This window comes from Schistocerca nitens, chromosome 5, assembly GCF_023898315.1.
Source record: "Schistocerca nitens isolate TAMUIC-IGC-003100 chromosome 5, iqSchNite1.1, whole genome shotgun sequence".
Lineage (NCBI taxonomy): Eukaryota > Metazoa > Arthropoda > Insecta > Orthoptera > Acrididae > Schistocerca > Schistocerca nitens.
The window spans coordinates 221,777,219-221,797,221 of NC_064618.1; the positions used below are offsets into that span (position 1 = coordinate 221,777,219).

A 20,003-nucleotide genomic window follows, 5' to 3' on the forward strand; every position below is an offset into this window, starting at 1 on the left:
GAACTATCTCGAGAAAAAAATACGATTTATTGACTAATAGTCATCACGGATCCAGGAATAGCTCCTATCCTCATGAAATAATGAGAGCTATCGACAGCGGTTGTCAAATAGAGTCCGTATTTTTAGATTTCCAGATGGCATTCGACACCGTTCCACACAAGCGTCATCTAATCAAATCGTCTCAGTTGTGGAACTGGATTCTTGAGTTCCTGTTAGATAGTTCAGTTCGTAGTAACTGACGGAAAGTCATCGACTAAAACAGAAGTAATATCTGGCGTTCCCCAAGGAAGTAATATAGGCCCTCTGCTGTTTCTGATCTACATAGACGACAAAGGAGACAATCTGAGCAGCCCTCTTAGATTCTTTGCAAATTATTTACAAAAGAAAGGAAAGTGGGTAGAAGGTGACCTCAGGGATGACCATCTTGGGTTCCGGAGAATTTTAGGAAAACACGAAGCAATAGCGATTCGTCAACTTATCTTAGAAGACAGCTTAAAAATAGGCAGATCTGTAGGTTTAGAGAAAGCTTTTGACAATGTTGACGGGATTAAACCCTTTGAAACTCTGAATGTATGAGGGATATAACACACAGAGTGAAAGGTTATAAACAGCCTGTGTAAAAATCAGACTACACTTCTAAGAGTCGAAGATTAGGAGTAGTTAAGAAAAGAATGAGACAGAGTTGTAGCCTCTCCCCGTTATTATTCAATCTGCACGATGAACAAGTAGTAAAGGACAGCAAGGAGAAATTTGGAAAAGGAATTAGAGGCCAGGGAGGATAAATAAATACTTTGATGTTTGCGATTCTGTCAGAAATAGCAAATGACTAGGAAGAGCGGTTGCAAGGAGTGGATAGTGTTTTGAAAGGAGGCTATATGATAAACATCAACAAAAGTAAAAGGAAGTTAATAGAGTGTGGTGTAAGTAGATGAGTTTTTCTATTTGGGCGCCAAAATATCTGATGATAGCCGAAATAGAGATAATATAAAATGCGAACTGGCCATAGCAAGAAAACCATTTCTGAAAAAGAGGAATTTATCAACATCGAAAATAAATTTATGTTTTATAGTAGTCTCTTCTTAAGTTATTTGGAGAGTAGCCTTATACGGAATTTAAACGTGAACGACAAGTGTTTCAAACAACAAGAAACTAGCAGCTCTCGAAATGTGGTGCTACAGAAGAATGGTGAAAGCTAGACGGGTAGATCGAGTAACTTGTCAGAAGGTACTAAATAGAATTTGGCAGAAAGGAAATTTATGGCATATCTTGAATAAAAGAAGGGGTTGAGCGATAGAAGACATTCTCAGGCATCAAGGTGTTGTCGAGATAATACTGGAATTAAGCACTGGGGAGGGGGGATGGAAGGAGGCCAAGGAACTGAGCCGGTACGGCTCGCTTTTTAAATTTTTTTTTTTTTTGGTTTTGAAATCACCCGCTTTCTTAGTACTCGCCGCGATGTAAATATCAAGTTCGGATTGGAGTCTCTATCGCCGCATATCTTTGGCGAGTTGGCTTCCCTTGCTCCGCGACATGCACAGAGCGAAGAAGGGGGTTGCTCTGAGTTACTCTGGACTGTGGGTGAGGAGCGAAGTCTGTGACGGAGGGCAAGGGCGTCTGGTAGTTGGGGCCCCGTGCAAGCAGACGGTTGGGGACGGAACGCTGTGGGCTCGAATATCCTAGCGTAGAGGGCCGGTGTTGTCCCGATGGCGGTCATCGTGTGGTTATTCGAGGGCTGAGAAGTGATTTCTTGGTTCTGCCCTTCGATTCCGACGAAGAATTATGGCAAGTTTGGTGTATGAGGTGAACATGAGAATTCGAGAAAGGTGCACGTTGCTGGCGCGTATATTAGACTTGTGAGTGGTGTAAGCTTTGCTTCGGTACTGCAGTCTCCAGTAAGAGCGCTGTTTGGGAGGAGAGCTTTGATATTGGCATTGTCATCTATTTAGCTGCTTTAAAGTAAATGTAAATGTTTTGGATCGAAGGTGGATCCAAGTGAGAGACCGAAAGATTGCTTGTCTTATTAAGAAACTTAAGTCGGCCCCTAGCGTGTTAAACTCTGTTATCTACAGTTATAACGAGTAATTTGACACTCTGTAGCGTCCATGACTGAACTTTGGAGGTACTGATAAGTGTTTGTAGTCATGCAAATGCGACTGTGGAGCTACTCAGTCGGACGCTTACGAATCGAGTTACAGTTCACTTATTATAGTATTTTACAGTTCTACTTGTGGCGAAATCGCCGATAGTATTTTCATACTTCAGCTTGGCATGTCATTCTGTGGTTTGGTGTGGCCTTGCCAAGTGTTTAAAGCCCCACATATTTTCTTTCTCCCTTTGCTGAGGTTTCCTTGCAACAGTTGTTGATTTGCCTCTTGTCTGACCCACCGTACTGCTGTTTGGTGCGGTGCGGTATAGTCTAAGTGTTAAGTAGTACCGCATCTACTTCCTAGCCCGGTTTAAGATTTGCGAGCAGCATCCATATCGACGTATAATCCCAGTATGCAATTTGTGTAAGTTGGTCAAGGTGTATTAACGTTTTGTACATCGTGAAAAATCTTTCCCTTGCCGCATGTGATCCTGAAGGACAGCACGGTGCACAACAGCGCATGACCACGACGAAATCAAAAGATACGTGTTGTATATTTTTTAACGGATGTAACCAATGAGCTTGAGTAGATTTGCGTATTTTTTATTTATTTTGAAAGGAAAAAATTTACATACCTGGTTAATTATAACGTCTATTCTTAATTATTTGTCATAATTTGTTGGGTGTAGTATGCATCACATGTAGGGAGGTTTATGGTGTAACGTATTTTATGGTGTAAAGTGTTTAGGAGGAAGTAAAATATTTTGTGATACTGTGCGGTTCACAGAGGCTACACGGTTTGAATGTAAGGTGATAGAAATCAGATTTTATTGCATTTATGTTGTTGTTTTAATTAAAATTTTGTGATCAATATTTTATTGCCTTTAGAGATCACAGGTGATATCTAGGAAAATTGTGGTATCGCCATGTGGCGTTATTATCTTTTATTTAACATTGCTCCCATAGTGCTCAGAGCCATTTGCTCATTTAACATTGCTTTATGCAATTTCTATTTTTTTCCTTTGCTTGAAAAGGGATTTTGAGTTTTAAGCGCTGTAAATTGATTTTGAGAGCTGTTATTTGACCTACTATTACTCAAGAGACCATTGGTTAAATAATGCTTCAGGAACTTTCATTGAGAAACTGTATTGAGGCTTTTGCTGTTCATGATAACGAATGTTCACTTACTATTTTAAAATCAAGTTAATGATGTTGTAGAATGAATAAAGGTAAAAAAAAAACATTTTATTAGAGAAACGGTGGCTGACCGTACTCCCCAACTCGAAGTATCCAAGGTATTGGCCTTCGGGTGTTGTCTGATGTTTTCCCCGGTATCTATCCCAGATAACGCCTGAATACAGTAAGCAGGTTCAAATGGATGCAGGTTGCAACAGTTATTCGGAGATGAAGAGACTTGCACAGGACAGACTAGCGTGAAGAGCTGCACTATGCCAATCTTCGGTCTGAAGACCACAGCAAAAACAACAGTAACAACAACAACAACAACAACAACAACAACAACAGTAACTAATAAGGATTGCTTGCTCTGTTCATGCGTAATATTAATCATTAGTGGCCAATCCAAGCAAACGATGTCACCTTTATTCCATAAGCTTCTGTATTGTTTACAAATCTTAAGTTTACGAATTACACATATTTGATTGTATACCTGATGTAGTAGCTAATTTATTGGTTCAAGTCGTCTGGTGCCAGACAGCAGAATATATGAAAAAAGCGTAAGCGAAATAATGCAGAAGATATATTAGTTTGCCATTATCAGGAGTACCGGTACGTCAGATGTGTGAGTTCTTTTTGTATTTATCTTAAAACATTACATCCTGTTCTTTCCCAGATAAGTGTAACATGCTGTATAATAAGCTAATGTTGACGCAGACTCGAAAATTATTTTCTTTTGCATTCTAGTAACACTTCGTGGTGTCACCTTCAGGTCTCTAACACAACGCATAAATTTTACCTACATGACAACTTGAAGTGCGTTCTAGTAACACTTCGTGGTGTCACCTTCAAGTCTCTAACACAGTGCATGAATTTTACTTACATGACAACTTGAAGTGAGATGTAAATCAAAATGAACACACTTTATAACAAAAAAATGTTTGAAGATATGTAAAAGTACAGTTCCATTTCTGTTTCTTGTTATGCCAAACTAAAATTTTTATCTCAAAAATTATGTCATAACTCATGACAAGCGATATATTCCATGTTTATGCACTATGTTACAGACGTGAAAATGACAACGAAGTCTGTCGAAACAGGTTGTTTGTAAATGAAGAAATATTTACGCGATCTTTGCTGTGTCTAGACAAGACAGTCTAGACACAAGGGAGGTAGCCGAAAGGGCACGCGTCAACTCAAGCCGTCTTGCGTTAAGTCTGGAACAGGATACGTTATGAATGCTATAAAGAAAAGAACGGAGCTTCTCGTATACTTAACTTTTATTCACTTCTGCGGTACATCGCTCTTGATAATACAAGTGAGACTCTCTCCAGATATGGTTAATGGCGCCATGGCGCCTTGCTAGGTCGTAGCCATGGACTTAGCTGAAGGCTATTCTAACTGTCTCTCGGCAATTGAGAGAAAGTCTTCGTACGTGTAGTCGCTAGCAATGTCGTCCGTACAACTGGGGCGAGTGCTAGTACATCTCTCGAGACCTGCCTTGTGGTGGCGCTCGGTCTGCGATCCTGACAGTGGCGACACGCGGGTCCGACATGTACTAATGGACCGCGGCCGATTTAAGCTACCACCTAGCAAGTGTGGTGTCTGGCGGTGACACCACAATCTTGGCTTTAAAAAGGTTTTACTTCGTGATCACCATATTGAAATTGGGAAAGATACGAAGTATTAGAATCTTTATCCGGCTTGCTTAGGCGGCTGGAGTTCTCGGCATCTAGTTTAGAGATTACTGGTAGGACACTAATGATTGAAGGAATAAGTTAAAAGAATTCAAAAAACACTGCCGGTATTGTAACAGGTCGGAACAGCTCACATGAAAAAATAACAGAAGTGTTCATGGAGACTAAATGGAAATCATTGGAAGAAATCGTCTTCAATTAATTTAGAGAGCCGGTATTCTACGTAGTCTGTTCCATAAATCTATCAAACTCATTGCGTATTTCATATAAGGATTTTGTGATAAACACGGGAGAGGCTATAAAAAGTCAGTTTGTTCCACACTCCATTTGCCGTTTTGTGATCATGATTAATCATTCAGTTTAATAGCAATGTAACTGGGAGATTCCCCTTGAATTATGACTGTGCTGATATTGAAATGTGAGATGTGGGCACAATATTATAGATGCTCTACACATATTGTTTGTAATTGCAATGCTTAACGGGTGAATGGAACAGAGCCCAGGAGAATTTAATCTTCTAAAGTACAACTCTAAAAATAGTTGTACTAAAGGCTTGTTAGAAAATCTTTAGTATCTGGTATTTGAAATAATCTTCTATGCGTATAAATAATAAGATAATTAAGCACTTAGTAAGCAGTATATTTTCAGTTACAGGAGTGTGATATCATATGTAACAAATATGAAATGAACATAGACAAAAGAAAAAGCTCTCCTCTAAAGTTCCGAAAGATCTATATGATGACAGTTAACAACGCCACATATCAACGATTGCAGACATACTGGCGTATAAATTCACTTACTGATATTTTGCAGTACAAGAAGTACCAAACATAACGAAAAGGAAATGTAAGTTACAACACAGGTAAAACGCGACTCAGTTTACAAATAAGTCAAGAAACACGCTCTGGAAATGGTTATGTTCGTACTAGATTCGTATTATGACAGCGGTGAGTGACGTAAGTTATATGGCTTTCCTGCGAATCTCCGAAAGAGTTTCTGTAGTGGACTGTTAAGGCAGCCAGTCCACAGAGACGGGTAGCCGAAAGGGCACACGTACACACACGCCGACTGGCGCGAAGTCTGGAACAGGATACGTGATGAATGTGATAAAGAAAAGAACGTAGCTTCTAGAACACTTAACTTTTATATCGTCCTTTGGTATACAGCATTCTTGATGATAAAAGTGAGACTATCTTGAGATACATGCAATGGTACAAATGGCGCCTTACTAGGTCGTAGCCATGGACTTAGCTGAAGGCTATTCTAACTGTCTCTCGGCAATTGAGAGAAAGGCTTCGTACGTGTAGTCGCTAGCAATGTCGTCCGTACAACTGGGGCGAGTGCTAGTCAGTCTCTCGAGACCTGCCGTGTGGTGGCGCTCGATCTGCGATCCTGACAGTGGCGACACGCGGGTCCGACATGTACTAATGGACCGCGGCCGATTTAAGCTACCACCTAGCAAGTGTGGTGTCTAGCGGTGACACCACAGTTTCCACCCCCACGAGGGAAAACAAGTGATTCTTGAGAGAGATGGATCCACTTTGGAGGAGGATACTCACAGATAATCACTCTGGAGATGAGCTCGGGCAGAGGCGTGTGTTCTTCCTTTGTCGGGTGCGCTCCCCACTCCTCGCGTTGCACCAGACACAGCTCGCTGTCTGTAACAGATAGCGTTTCTGAGGATGAGCCCAAAGACGAAACGTTGCATTCGTGGCGATCATTTTTCTCTTCTGGCACACAATAAAGAATTATTTTATTAATACTGAAGTAATAAAAAATGTTCTTGCCACAGTATTACGTGGAAGATTGTAAGTGGCTTCTTCTGCACTCTTATCATGCTACATCAAATGGTTCAAATGGCTCTGAGCACTTGGGACTTAACTTCTGAGGTCATCAGTCCCCTAGAACTTAGAACTACTTAAACCTAACTAACCTAAGGACATCACACACATCCATGCCCGAGGCAGGATCCGAACCTGCGACCGTAGCGGTCGCGCGGTTCCAGGCTGTAGCGCCTAGAACCGCTCGGCCACCTCAGCCGGCCATGCTACATCGTAACGTATGATGAAGGTATTAGTATCCAAGCATGAGTGTTACATATAGCAGTGGGGTGCAAGTTATTTGGAAATTTTGTATGTGCTGGATCGGAAACGAAACTGAAACGTTGTCTCTTGCCTTGGGAAGTATTGGTCCCGACCACATCACCCTTCTACTTTGCCAAGTTCACAAGTTTCCCTCCACACACTAGCACTCCTGGAAGAAGGATATTGCAAAAGCTTTGTTATACACGGAGTAGAGGTTGTTTCTCGAAAGGCGAGGTTCCGAGTTCGAGTCTCGGCAAGGATCATAATATAAAATGTCAGAAACTTTGGGAACAGCACACACTCTTCTGCAAAACGGTCATTCTGAAAACAATCCATAAGCTGTGGCGAAGCCGTTCCTCCCAGTGCGCCTTTTCCAATGAGTGCTAGTCTGGCACGATATGCTTTAGAGCGTTTGAATAATTTGGAATGTATCAGTGGGGCACTGGTAGATGGAAAGATGTGAAATCAGGTTCTGCTTCATACGGAGATACTGAAGTCGGTAAGAGAAATGCCCACAGCAGGCGAACTTAGCTGTCCATGTCTCAATATGTTGCAAACGTTTGTCAGGAGCTTCCAGGCTTCTCACTAAAATATAATTTAATACTTGAACCACATTTCATTTGTAACTAAGAATATTTCTTTCTCATTTCTGTGTCATAAAGACGATGCAAAAGCATTGTATAGCAGGGATATCGATGTAGGGATACCATGTGGTAAATTTATATAATGGAAAGAATAAACAGAGAATCCTGTTAACGTCGTCAGAAGCAGTACACTATAATACATTCCCGTGCACTATTAGCAACGTATGTAACCAACTACGTTACATGTACCTTTTGCTTTATTTGATTTTTACCTTATTTGTCCTCTGACAAATATCCACCGTTTAGGCAGCTACAGGAGACTGACGTAAGCTGACCATCGAATATTACTTCTATTTATTTAATGAGGGACTAGTATCGAGCAAACATGCCCATCATTAACAGCATCTTATATGTTGTTTCGGGTCATCTGTCATGTTTACTGGCAAATGTTTGATTTGAATGAAGAAAAGCAAAGGACCCTCTACCGAATCCCGTGGTGACACCGGCATTATGTAACCCCAATCAGATTTAAACCTCTTCCCTATTTGTTGAAACTGGACTACCGCTCCCTACTTTCCAGATACGAAGTGAACCATTGTTACGCTTGTTGCCTAATCACAAAATGTTACAACTTGTGCAAGACTATTGCAGGGTCCACGCAATTATATGTTATATTTAAATCAAGAAAATATCTGCGGTCCTCAAACTACCGTTTAGCCTTGTCAGTGCCTCGTACACAAAAGAATAAATTACATTTTCTGTGGATTCTCCTTTCGCAATGCCAGATGTCAAGTGTGACAACTAATTATGTGTACTGACATGAGTCGCTGCTCTCCTGCACATTAATTTGTCAAAAACGTTTGAAAACACTATCTTGATATAAGAGATGAAAAACGATCAGACATTTTACATATTACGTTGAGCGTTTTAGAACGACATAGGAAGACAGTTTTGGTTTGCCATTCTCTTTCCTCAAACATTTGCTTCAAAATGTTCCAATTAATGAAAGAAATTTCCTTTTTTGCTGCTGAAACTGTAGGTGCATTGAAACATGTAAGAGGACGATATTTTCAAGGTTCTCGTGGTCTTGATTTTATAAGATATCATGTTATTTTTTAATCTTATAAAGTGTAAGAAGTGGAGTTCCAAGACAAGTAATGTTAGCTATAACTTGGCAATGCAGACAGTGTAAAATCCGAGGTCAAATATGAGTTCTTTGGATTAAGGCTCATACCAGCATTCTTCCAGTGAAGAAGTTGATTTAATAGCTAAGGAAGCCATCCTCAGAACTGTGTCGTTTGGTCACCCAGAACGCATTCAGAAAAATGGCGAGATGTCTTGACACCATAAAGCTAGTTCGTGGTACATCTAATGCATGCATTTAGCCTGTAAGCACCGTAGACCTTGTCTTCCCTTGTTTTCAATGACGTCTGTTTTCCCACATTCAGTTCTTTTAACCCAACCATTGTATTAAAAATGAGTTTCTAAAACTTTTGCGATCTGACGAAGTATCATTGTTACAACACACATCTTTAAATTATATCAGCAGCCTCCGGAAAACTGTATTTAATGCAATGACTATATATATTGTAGTATATGGAGAATGATACTACTTGTGATATTAACACAAGTATCGGCATTTTACATAGTCAAACAACAAGAAAGAAACTAGACAACTTCGAAACACTTCAAATACGCAAACACCAATGAAAACAATATGGATTCATCCCAAATAACAAAAATTACAACATCCACAACAATATCATCTCAGTTTTTGTAGTATCCTACATTAGTAAAACTGCTCTCTCTCTCTCTCTCTCTCTCTCATTCTCTCTCTCTCTCTCTCTCTCTCTCGCACACACACACACACACACACACACACACACAATGTCGATATGAAATAATGACTAAAAATGTTGTATGTTAACCAGTTTTGGCAACATTATTATTATACACAGCCTGACAAAAAATGAAGCACCGAGAAGACACAGCCAAGTCTCAATGTAACTTCGTTCTCGTACACAGCATCAGCAGATGTGTAAACGATTGGAGTTGTAATTCTGTGCAAAAGGTAGAATGGCCATCAGAGTGTATTAGTGTTGTTCGTGTTTAGTGTAGTTACCAGGTTTTGTTAGCTATACATGGTGTGACAACAGTCAGCAAAACGTATAAGGGACTTGCACGTCACCTTCTGTGCAGATGGCTGGACACAGTCGATACTGAAGCATGTGTTGAACAGTCTGTTCTTCCCTGCAGTCACCTTGGGTTTTGTTTTCTTTAGTGTATCATCTTTTTGCCAGGTTAACCCACGATCTGCCCACTCCTGACCTCAGCCTATTCAAAGACTTCCAGACTGGCCAGTTCATGAGCTGATCCATTCACACCAGAAACATCCATATGAGCAAGACAAAGGATTCTATACAATCGGGATCTGCATTAGTTATGCGACTTAGCAACATTTTTAACTCACTTTCATGTTACAGGAGTAGAAGACGCGGTGGACCACATCAAACCAGTCAGTAGACTGGTGACCCCCCAGAAATTGTTTAATGGTTGCCCACCCCTTACCTTGGTCCGGCTTGGTGACGCTGATGCTCCTCTCGACGCTGGAGCGCTGCAGCACGTGGTTGACGCTGAGCGGGCCCAGCACGTAGTTGACGCCGCCCAGGTGCACGTTTCTGGAGCTGGACACGCTCACCACCTCGTGACCCTCACTGGACCGCTCCGTCAGTGTCTCTCCGTGGCCTCCGCTGGACTCTGCAACACGGTCGCCTCCCTGTCGCATCGCCACCGCCACACGCTGTCCGCTCACCGTCGGGCTAGTCGTCACCTGCAGACTGCTGGCGACGGCTTCTGCGCGTAGCACGGCTCTCTGTCCACCAGAGCAATCCCCGCTGCCTTCAGGCTTGTCGACAGTCTTCGGCAGGTGGAATTCGTAGTGAGGTGTCAGAGGACTGAACGTTCCATTATTTCCTACATGGGAATCCGCGGAGGCATTCGATTTCTCTGCAGTGCACTCCCTTTCCACGTGTGAGCTGTCATTCGTTCTTTCAGAAACCGTACCTACACGGTCAGGTTGTTTCCTGAAATTAAAAGGACAAATTAATCACTTTTGTACAGGATGGGCGTATGGGCAGGTGGTGGGCGTTATGAAATGAATAGGACAAAATTTAGACAAAGGCCATTTTTCTGGCGTAAGCATGTTAAAAAGGGGCCACACGGGCCTAGGGAGGTGAGGGTGAGCCAGAGCATAGAGTTTGGTGAAAGATAGTTCGTGAAGCTACCGAAAGTCTGCCAAAACTAACAAGGAGACGGCACGACGTGGGGTCAGGGATTTGTCCGAAATTTTGTGTGGTGAAAGAGGACCCCTAACACCTCACGTGGTTAAAATATTAGAACGAACTACTCAGAAAATCCCGAGAAAAATCGATCCAAAGTTTCTTAGGTGTCTCATGAGTAGAAAACGTTATTCCTTTGCCGAGCCGCCGTCTGGCCTACATGGTTAGCGGTCGGACGCTTACGCTAGAGGTCTCGGGTTCGATTCCTCCTCTGGCACTTTCTTTTTCTTCTGTTGCTTGCAAAATTGCAGCGCATTGTTACAGGAGAATCGTGAAATTAATTCCCGGGAAGACTGTATAAAAATGCATTCTATAATTCACTATCAGTTATCGTCACCAATATTCCGAGACATGATTCAATATGCCAAGTTTGCCTCAAAATTATTGGAAACTCAAAACTTTTTCGTAAATGTTATGGGGCATATTTTTGTACAGATTTATTGCAAACGCCCTGTGATTGTAAAAAATCCGCTTTTATATGTTGCGCAAGATGTCGCAAAAATTATTGCTTTGTTTGTTTTTACGATGATTACTGTGGTGTCACAGCCAGACACCACACGTCCTAGGTGGTAGCTTAAATCGGCCGCGGTCCTGTAGTACATGTCGGACCCGCGTGTCGCCACTGTGTGATCGCAAACCTAGCGCCACCACAAGGCAGGTCTCGAGAGACTGACTCGAACTCACCCCACTTGTACGGACGACAGAGCTAGCGACTAGACGTACGAAGCCTTTCTCTCTCATTAGCCGAGAGACAGAATAGCCTTCAGCTAAGTTAATGGCTACGAACTAGCAAGGCGCCATTAGCCTTACAGTGATTGTAATTAGAGTCTCACTTGTGTTCACCATAGAGATGTACAAGAAGACATTAAAGATAAGTATATGAGAAGCTCCGTTCTTTTCTTCATAGCATTAATTACGTATCCTGTTCCAGTACTTCACGCCCGTCTGCGTTAGTCAGCGTGCCTTTTTAAGTCACCTCTATCTACAAGGTGTTGGCCCAGCTGCCGACACATCACATGGCGACGAGTCTACAAAGGCTCTTGTGTTTTACTTTGCCCTAATTTCTTTGTGTCATGGCTTCGCCACAATCTCCAGATGTACTGTCCGAATTTTATCGCTTGCAGAATCAGCAGACGCAGGCGTTATTGGATGCTCTTGGACAGCTCGTCCAGGGTCAACGTGCGTTGCACACCGATGCGGCCGCCGCCGCTTCATCGCTACCGCAGCCACAACATGCTGTTGCACCTCAATTCAGACCCTTTGATGCAACCCACGAGACATGGCAAGAGTGGTCCCGCCAGTCCGACTTCCACCTAGCAGCCTACAGAATTCAAGGTAATGAGCGGCAGCCGTTTTTGCTTTCTTGTGTTGGTGTGTCCACCTACCGAGTGATAGTGAAGTTGTTTCCCCGGCGCGACGTAGCAACTCTGTCCTACGAAGAACTCTTGTCTGCTTTAGATGCCTATTTCAAGGAAACAGTAAATGTCGTTGCAAAAAGGTATACGTTCTTTCGTACAAAACGTACGGCTGGTCAGACTAATAGGGAGTGGGTTGCGACATTGCAAGGACTTACTATGGAGTGTGCATTTGAATGCGAATGTGGACTTCCTTATTCAGATACTATGGTACGTGATGCAATAGCACAGAACGTTTCTGATGTTCGCATACAGGAACAGATTTTGAAACTAGTTAATCCCTCCCTTCAACAAGTGATAGACATATTGGACAGGCAAGACACACTTGACTTTGCTCAGGACTCATTTGCAACTTCGCCGGCAGTGTGTCACATTAACCGGCCCGCCGGGCCCGCTGCACGGGACGCTCAGCGGCCCTCGCGCCCGTCAGCGCAGCGGCAGCCTAGCTCGCAAACACGTGCGCCGCGTAAGCAAGCTAATGCAGTGAAATCATGCCCGCGGTGTGCAACTAGACATTCGCGTGAAAATTTCCCGTCACGCCAAGCTATTTGCTTTTACTGTCATAAGAAAGGACATGTCCAAAGTGTTTGCCAGAAACAGCTCAGATCAGACACTCACACCAATTCCAGGCCCTTTGCTTCGCGCCGGAATCGAACCAAGGAAACTCAGGCTCGTGAACCTTCGCCCATGGATATTCATGTAGTTCATTCCACCCCGTCCGGGGACAGTGTTCATTCCACAAACAGTGTGCGTCGCCGTCGCCGTCGACGGAAGTCCCGTCACGTCGCACGTGATTCTGTCCCAGTGTCTGTTCCAGTTGCACGAAACAGTCGCTTTTGTCGTCAACAGGACAATAAACTTTTTGTCGACTTAGACTTTGCAGGCAAAGTGATACCATTCCAGCTCGATACCGGAGCTGCAGTTTCATTGCTCAATCACGACACGTACAACCAACTGGGCAAACCTCCGTTGCGTGCCGCAAATGTTCAGCTCAATAGTTACTCAGGCCAGAAAATACCAGTGTTGGGACAGTGCAGCCTCCTTGCAACATACAATGGACAAACAAACCTTGTGTCATTTTACGTTCTTCGTTCTTCTACTGCAGTGAACTTGTTTGGTTTAGATTTATTTCAGTTGTTTAATTTGTCTATAGTAAATCAGGTCCTCTCAGTGAATCCGGCTGTGCCTTCCGCCAGTGTTTCTAGTCTATGTGAAGAATTTGCGGACATTTTTGCACCGGGCCTTGATGGCGCTAAGAACTATGAAGCACATTTGGAACTGAAAGCAAACGCGCAACCGAAGTTTCTCAGAGTGCGCAATGTTCCCCACGCATTGCGTGATGAGGTCGCAAGAACATTAAACGATTTAGAATCTCAAGGTGTAATTGAACGTGTGCAGGCTTCTCTCTGGGCCTCACCCTTAGTCATTTTGCCAAAACCTTCCGGAAAATTGAGACTTTGTGTGGACTTCAAGGCAACTGTGAATCCACAACTTGTGACTGCAACTTTTCCTTTGCCCCGCCCGGAAGATCTTTTTGACAAACTGTGCCCGGGAACATATTTTTCAAAGTTGGACCTAGCAGATGCAAATCCTTATCCCAGCGCGTCTTGGTGGTAAACACGCATCTTGGCTTGTATCGCTTCAAAAGACTGCCATTCGGGTGTGCATCCGCACCTGCATTGTTTCAGCAATATTTACAAACTGTTTGTGCGTCGGTCCCTACTGCTGCGAACTATCTGGACGATATTGTGATCTCCGGAAAGACAGAGGCCGAACATTTGCAAAATCTCCCAACTTTATTTCAGGTCTTGCGACAAAATGGTCTTCGCTTGAGGAAGGACAAATGTGTGTTTTTTGCTCGGGATTTACCCTACCTGGGCCATGTAATAAATGCCCAGGGCATCCATCCGAGTCCAGAGCACCTCCGTGCCATACAGGATTTGCCGTCACCGCAGAACTTGAAACAGCTGCAGAGTGTGCTGGGTAAAATAAATTATTATCATAAATTTCTGCGCAATGCTTCTTCCATTTCAGCCCCGCTTCATCGCTTACGCCGTACAGGTGTTCCGTTCGTCTGGACGACGGAATGCGAACGCGCCTTTCGCCAGTTGAAATCGGCATTGCTTTCACATACTTGCCTTACGCCATTCGATCCCCGAAAACCCCTTTTGTTGATGGTCGATGCATCGGATTTCGGGATCGGTGCTGTGCTTGCGCACAAAGATGGATCGCATGATCGCCCTATTGCCTTTGCATCAACATTGCTCTCATCTGCGCAAAGAAATTATTCACAGATAGAGAAGAGAGGCTTTAGCTCTCGTGTTTGATGTTACTAAGTTTCACGATTTCTTGTATGGTCGTCACTTTACCATCATCACGGACCACAAACCTTTGACATCGCTTTTTCATCCGAACAAGCCGGTACCTCCGCGTACGGCGCAGAAATTCATTCGCTGGTCTCTTTTCCTCTCGCAGTACCGCTACGATATCTTGTATCGGTCCACTGCTCAGCACGGAAACGCTGATGCGTTGTCCCGTTTGCCTGTTGCTGAGGATAAAGCATTCGATTCTTCTGAACTTGCTTGCATGTTCATTGATGTGGAAACCGATGACGTGGTCGAATCGTTTCCGATTGATTTTCGTCGTGTAGCTACAGCCACAGCTGCTGACCCTGTCCTTGCTACTGTTTTGCGTTTTGTTGCTACGCAATGGCCCTTGTCCAAGTCACGGATCGAGGATCCGCTGGTTCGCCGATTTTTTGCTCACAAGGAGAGACTTTTTGTACGACGTGGTGTTTTGTTGTTGCGTTCTGATAATGATCAGTCCCGAGTCGTGGTCCCACGTTCGTTACAGTCCTCTGTCTTCTGGCTTCTTCACCACGGACATTGGGGTATAGTGCGTACGAAACAACTTGCTCGTCAGCACTGTACTTGGTTCGGAATCGATGCTGCGATTACGAATATGTGCTCCTCTTGCGTGGCGTGTGCCGAACAACAATCCGCTCCGCCGCGGAAATTCTTTGCATGGCCGAAAGCCACTTCCCCTTGGCAACGCTTGCACATCGATTTTGCTGGTCCATTCTGGAATGCTCGTTGGTTGGTTGTGGTCGATGCTTTCAGTAATTTTCCTTTTGTTGTCTGGATGTCTTCCACGACGTCTTCTGCCACAATCCACGCCTTGTCTGCTATCTTTTGCATTGAAGGTCTTCCGCAGACTATTGTTTCCGACAATGGCCCACAGTTCATGTCCGCAGAATTTCAGTCCTTCTGCAAGGCCAATGGTATTCAACATCTGACGTCCGCGCCGTTTTCGCCTCAGTCAAACGGTGCCGCAGAACGATTGGTCCGGACTTTCAAGTCACAGATGTTGAAATTGAAAGTGTCGCATTCTTGGGAGGACGCTTTATTGCTCTTTTTGTCCTCGTATCGCTCTCAGCCCCGCGATGGTCGCTCGCCGGCTGAGTTGCTCCATGGTCGTTCTCATCGAACCTTGATGTCTTTGCTGCATCCGCCGCATCAGGTTCCTGTGCAGCGGCAGACTCCTGCTTTTGCTCCTGGCGACGTTGTCTTCTATCGCACCTATCGCGGTTCACAGCGTTGGCTCGCAGGGCGCATTCCTCGCTGCCTCGGCCGCGCGATGTATTTGGTTTTGGGGGCCTCTGGAGAGGTGCGTCGGCATCTCAATCAGCTGCGCCTCTGTCGTCGCCCGGGTCCTGCCGCTCCTCATCTGCTTTCAGCGACGGAGCCGTCAGGTCAGCGCCCTGGGGACCCATCTACTGGCTCGCCTCATCCCCAGGTGTTACCGACGCTGCCTTCCATTTTGCCTCATGGCGTCGCGCAGCCGCCGCAGCCGCCTCCGGCGCCGCCCGCAGTGGACGCTTCGCTGCAGCCGCCACGCGCCTCCCTGGGTCACGCGCCGCCGATCGCTTCCCGTGACCAGCTGTCCTCCGCCATGGAACTCTTGCCCGCTCCGGACCAGATGTCGTCATCGCGCGTCGGATTCTCCGACCACATGGAGGTCGACCCTTCGGCCCCTCCTGTCTCTTTACGGGCGCATACACCGCATGTTGACGTGCACCCTGGACTAGGTTTTCAGGCGTTTCCTAGCTCCCCTCGGACCGAATGGGCGGGTGCGGGTGGCACAGCCTCGCCTGTTGTTAGGCTCCCCACCTCATCGCATACGTCAACATGGGGTCCTCCCCACGGCGGGCGGAAGCCTTATCTCACGACCGTTCGCTGATTTGCGGGGGAGGAATGTGGTGTCACAGCCAGACACCACACGTCCTAGGTGGTAGCTTAAATCGGCCGCGGTCCTGTAGTACATGTCGGACCCGCGTGTCGCCACTGTGTGATCGCAAACCTAGCGCCACCACAAGGCAGGTCTCGAGAGACTGACTCGAACTCACCCCAGTTGTACGGACGACAGAGCTAGCGACTAGACGTACGAAGCCTTTCTCTCTCATTAGCCGAGAGACAGAATAGCCTTCAGCTAAGTTAATGGCTACGAACTAGCAAGGCGCCATTAGCCTTACAGTGATTGTAATTAGAGTCTCACTTGTGTTCACCATAGAGATGTACAAGAAGACATTAAAGATAAGTATATGAGAAGCTCCGTTCTTTTCTTCATAGCATTAATTACGTATCCTGTTCCAGTACTTCACGCCCGTCTGCGTTAGTCAGCGTGCCTTTTTAAGCCACCTCTATCTACAAGGTGTTGGCCCAGCTGCCGACACATCAATTACCACTGCGGTTCTTGTTTATAATTATTATATGTATAAAAATTGAATGTTTCCCAATCGAATTTGTTATTCTGATTAAAAATCCAATGATTCTCCTTATACAGGGTGTTACGAAAAGGTACAGCCAAATTTTCAGGAAACATTCCTCACATACAAAGAAAGAAAATAAGTTATGTGGACATGTGTCCGAAAACGCTTACTTTCCATGTTAGAATTCATTTTATTACTTCTCTTCAAACCACGTTAATCATGGAATGGAAACACACAGCAACACAACGTACCAGCGTGACTTCAAACACTTTGTTACAGGAAATGTTCAAAATGTCCTCCGTTAGCGAGGATACATGCATTCACCCTCCGTCGCATGGAATCCCTGATGCGCTGATGCAGCCCTGGAGAGTGGCGTATTGTATCACAGCCGTCCACAATACGAGCACGGAGAGTCTCTACATTTGGTACCGGGCTTGCGTAGACAAGAGCTTTCAAATGACCCCATAAATGAAAGTCAAGAGGGTTAAGGTCAGGAGAGCGTGGAGGCCATGGAATTGGTCCGCCTATACCAATCCATCGGTCACCGAATCTGTTGTTGAGAGGCGTACGAACACTTCGACTGAAATGTGCAGGAGCTCCATCGCGCATGAACCACATGTTGTGTCGTACTTGTAAAGGCACATATTCTAGCAGCACAGGTAGAGTATCCCGTATGAAGTGATGATAACGTGCTCCATTGAGCGTAGGTGGAAGAACATGGGGCCCAATCAAGACATCACCAACAATGCCTGCCCAAACGTTCACAGAAAATCTGTGTTGATGACGTGATTGCACAATTGCGTGCGGATTCTCGTCAGCCCACACATGTTGATTGTGAAAATCTACAATTTGATCACGTTGGAATGAAGCCTCATCTGTAAAGAGAACATTTGCACTGAAATGAGGATTGACACATTGTTGGATGAACCATTCGCAGAAGTGTACCCATGGAGGGCAATCAGCTGCTGATAGTGCCTGCACACGCTGTACATGGTACGGAAACAACTGGTTCTCCCGTAGCACTCTCCATACAGTGACGTGTCAGTGTTACCTTGTACAGCAGCAACTTCTCTGACGCTGACATTAGGGTTATTGTCAACCGCACGAAGAATTGCCTCGTCCATTGCAGGTGTCCTCGACGTTCTAGGTCTTCCCCAGTCGCGAGTCATAGGCTGGAATGTTCCGTGCTCCCTAAGACACCGATCAGTTGCTTCGAACGTCTTCCTGTCGGGACACCTTTGTTCTGGAAATCTGTCTCGATACAAACGTACCGCGCCACGGCTATTGCCCCTTGCTAATCCATACATCAAATGGGCATCTGCCAACTCCGCATTTGTAAACATTGCACTGACTGTAAAACCACGTTCGTGATGAACACTAACCTGTTAATGCTACGAACTGATGTACTTGATGCTAGTACTGTAGAACAATGAGTCGCATGTCAACACAAGCACCGAAGTCAACATTACCTTCCTTCAATTGGGCCAATTGGCGGTGAATCGAGGAAGTACAGTACATACTGACGAAACTAGAATGAGCTCTAACATGGAAATTAAGCGTTTCCGGACACATGTCCACATATCATCTTTTCTTTATTTGTGTGTGAGGAATGTTTCCTGAAAGTTTGGTCTTACCTTTTTGTAACACCCTGTATACTTTACAATGAAAAATGGAAAACCCACCGCAATGAATTGTGTTGTTGGACAAAAAGAAAATAATTTTTATTTGATAATGTAACTAATTTGTTAAAGATAATGTAGGTTTGGGAAACTTTCTGAATAATTGGTGGAATAACAAAAAAAATGAAACAAAAGAAAAAAAAGTGCCAGAGTAGGAATAGAACCCGAGACCTCTGGCGTAAGAATCCGAGCCCTAAACATGTACGCCAGACGGCGCCTCGACAATGGACTTACATTTTATACACATAAGTCACCTAAGAAACTTTGAATCGATTTTTCCCGGGATTTTCCGGGTAGTGCATCCTAATATTTTAACCACGTGAGGTGTTACGGGTCCTCTTTCACCACACAAAATTTCGGACAAATCCCAGACCCCACGCTCGTGCCGTTCCCTTGTAAGTCCACAGTGCCGCAGCACCGGGAGAAGCGGGAGATGTTCACTGCTACAGGGCGGGCATCCGACTCGCGGGTGACCAAGAATACAACAGAGCGGGCCCGGCTATGGGCGGCCAGGTATATTCGACCACGCGGATTCCTTCGCCCTGATTGGTCAGGATCGAGAAAACCGAGCGGGCGCCATGGAATTTTCCAGAGCGAAAGCCTAGGGCGGCGTTACCTCGTCAGCTGTGAGGGAGGCTTGTGGCCAAGGTGCCCTTCCTCGGTGCTGATTTCCTGTTGCTAAACTGTGGGACGAAAGAATTTACAGGCAGGCGACATTGCCGGCCGTGGCTTGTCCATAACGGAAAAATGAAGTTACCGTTTGAAAGCTCATATAATAAAGTAAAATCACCTACTATCTGGCTCATCCTTTACACTTTATTGTAAGTGCAGGCACTGAATACATGGGAACAGCGTCCGTTAGAGATTAAAATTGCACAACTGCCACAAGTCTCATGTACATTTTTCGTTATTTAGACATGTGTCATTAGTTACGGAATATATTCACATTTTGCTATTATGCATTGACGTCAGCTGTTTCCGACACATGAAAATTTGCGCAGTACCTGGACTCGAAGCCGAATTTCCCGCTTATCGCGAGCTGTCGCCTTGATCACTTCGGCTATCTGAACACGCCTCCATGACCGATCCACTCGACCAACACGAGCAACTTCAGAATTTACACATCCAGGGGCCATACATTACAGCCCACGACAACGCAATTTCTGGAGATGCTCG

General features: G+C 44.7%; 1 protein-coding gene across 2 annotated transcripts in view; it reads right to left on the bottom strand.

The window, feature by feature from the left end:
* LOC126259976 (uncharacterized) overlaps window positions 1–20,003 on the bottom strand; it is a 177,711-nt gene that overhangs the window by 23,977 nt on the left and 133,731 nt on the right. For both annotated transcript variants that reach the window (XM_049957102.1, XM_049957101.1), the window contains 2 exons: window positions 10,196–10,710; window positions 6,519–6,617 (listed from right to left, as the gene is read on the bottom strand). In XM_049957102.1, the coding sequence (XP_049813059.1) occupies window positions 6,519–6,617; window positions 10,196–10,710 (614 nt within the window). The remainder of the gene's footprint in view (window positions 1–6,518; window positions 6,618–10,195; window positions 10,711–20,003) is intronic.